General features: G+C 51.9%; 1 protein-coding gene across 1 annotated transcript; it reads left to right on the plus strand.

The window, feature by feature from the left end:
- Positions 1 to 801: 801 nt before the first annotated feature.
- Positions 802 to 1,907, plus strand: LOC124669811 (peroxidase 1-like). Its single transcript, XM_047206356.1, has 2 exons — positions 802 to 1,020; positions 1,128 to 1,907. Exons 1-2 carry the CDS (start codon positions 805 to 807, stop codon positions 1,905 to 1,907), a joined length of 996 nt encoding a protein of 331 aa, XP_047062312.1. The 5' UTR covers positions 802 to 804.
- Positions 1,908 to 2,145: the final 238 nt, after the last annotated feature.

Here is a 2,145-nt window from a genome sequence, read left to right on the forward strand (position 1 = left end):
GACACTAATGTCCTACCATTTCAGTGTCGAAAAAAAAGGTGTTAAAACGTTCATCACAATCACAAAATTGACACTTTTTTTGTTCACATCCAAATTACGCTTAGCCAAATTATCTGTAGTGACATTAACCCCTCTACTCAAGTACCAATCAAAAAATTGATCTTCAGAGGGACCTTAAGTTCCCGGATGTAGTTTCTCCGGTAAACAATATTTTTGTTTGCCATATATCTGTAGAACTCCACAGGGATAGTATCAATGTATCATTGACATATACAGCCTGCTCAAATCATTGGCCAAGCACATGGCAGTATTATGTCAGTATGCTGGGAGGTTGTTCCTTTGGCGCATAGTATATCCTCGAGCAATTATAAACCAAATAGCCGGATAATTGCCGTCCATATCCGCTGAAGCTACCTCGGAGCCAGATGATAGATTCATGCCATGTTACGATGGACCGTCGACACGCTCATGAACTGGCCTTGGCGTACATCGATCTATTTTCTTCCTTCCATCGACCGGTGGCTTAGCCCCGTTTGCTGAGTTTGATTGATAACTGAGGCGGTTGTGTGGAGATGGTAGTTAGAACATGCTGTGTACACAGAAAACAGGTTGTTGCGCGTTGACATGTACCGAGGTCTAGGCAACCGGGATATCTATAAAGCAGGGAGTTGCGAGGACATACACACACACCATCCATCCATTTCCTCTACATAGATCGTCACTCGACTACTGTTAACACAACATTCTTTTCTGTAGACACGCAATTGAAGCTTAATTTGATCGCATTACTGGCTAATAAGGTCCATGGCGATGATCAGGCCTCTGCTTCTCACTCTTGCCCTCCTGGCCGTCCTCGCAGCTAGCTCTGCAGCAGTGGCTCAGCTGGAGATCGGCTTCTACAGAAAGACATGCCCGAATGCCGAAGAGATCGTCCGCGAGGAGATGGTCAAGATCATCGCCGCCGCGCCCAGCCTCGCCGGCCCGCTCCTCCGGCTCCATTTCCACGACTGCTTTGTCAGGGTAAGCTATTCTTGCCCGTCCTATGTCGCATTTTTTTTTGCTTGTACTGAAGATCCATTAAATATATGCTTACGTCTGCCGTGCCTGTCTGCAACGCGAAATTACAGGGTTGTGATGCCTCCGTCCTGCTCGACTCCACGACGAACAATGTAGCGGAGAAGGACGCCAAGCCGAACAAGAGCCTCCGAGGGTTCGGCTCCGTGGAGCGCGTGAAGGCCAAGCTCGAGGCCGCCTGCCCGGGCATCGTCTCCTGCGCCGACGTACTCACCCTCATGTCCCGAGACGCCGTGGTGCTGGCCAAGGGCCCCACCTGGCCGGTGGCGCTGGGCAGGCGAGACGGCAGGTCGTCCAGAGCCACGGAAGCCAGCCACGAGCTTCCCCCGGCCTCCGGCGACGTACCTCTGCTCGCCAGGATCTTCGCATCCAAGGGGCTCGACCTCAAGGACCTCGTCGTCCTCTCCGGCGCACACACCCTCGGCACGGCGCACTGCCCGTCCTACGCCGACCGACTCTACAACGCCACCGGCGAGGACGGGGCGTACGGCCTCGTCGACCAGTCCCTGGATAGCGAGTACGCGGACAAGCTGAGGCTCAAGTGCAAGAGCCTCGACGACCAGAGCATGCTGTCGGAGATGGACCCCGGGAGCTACAAGACCTTCGACAGCAGCTACTACGGCCACGTCGCAAAGCGGAGGGGCCTCTTCCGCTCCGACGCTGCACTCCTCGCCGACGCGACCACCAGGGACTACGTCCAGCGCGTCGCCACGGGGAAGTTCGATGCTGAGTTCTTCAGGGACTTCAGCGAGTCCATGATCAAGATGGGTAACGTCGGCGTGCTCACTGGTGCCGAGGGAGAGATCAGGAAGAAGTGCTACGTCCTCAACTAGCGTTTGTTCCGGTCTTAATTGTAACAGCATGCACGAGCACGAGATGGTCCATGTCTTTCGTCTGATATTATTCATTGTAGCATGTTTAATCATTATCACTAAATCAGTAATATATTTTTCGACAAAGAAAATATATTAGTATGTGACTATACCAATTACACCTAATCTCTACAATAAACGCAATGCACTAATGGCAATACAGATGGGCAGAACTAAAAACAAACGCAATACACTAATG

The sequence above is a fragment of the Lolium rigidum genome, chromosome 1 (assembly GCF_022539505.1).
Source record: "Lolium rigidum isolate FL_2022 chromosome 1, APGP_CSIRO_Lrig_0.1, whole genome shotgun sequence".
In the NCBI taxonomy this organism is placed as follows: Eukaryota; Viridiplantae; Streptophyta; class Magnoliopsida; order Poales; family Poaceae; genus Lolium; species Lolium rigidum.

Bases quoted from the DNA above. Each gene is read 5' to 3' on its own strand.
- LOC124669811 (XM_047206356.1), top strand. From the start codon at position 805: ATGGCGATGATCAGGCCTCTGCTTCTCACTCTTGCCCTCCTGGCCGTC. The intron at 1,021-1,127 runs GTAAGCTATTCT...GCGAAATTACAG, and splicing joins TCCACGACTGCTTTGTCAGG to GGTTGTGATGCCTCCGTCCT.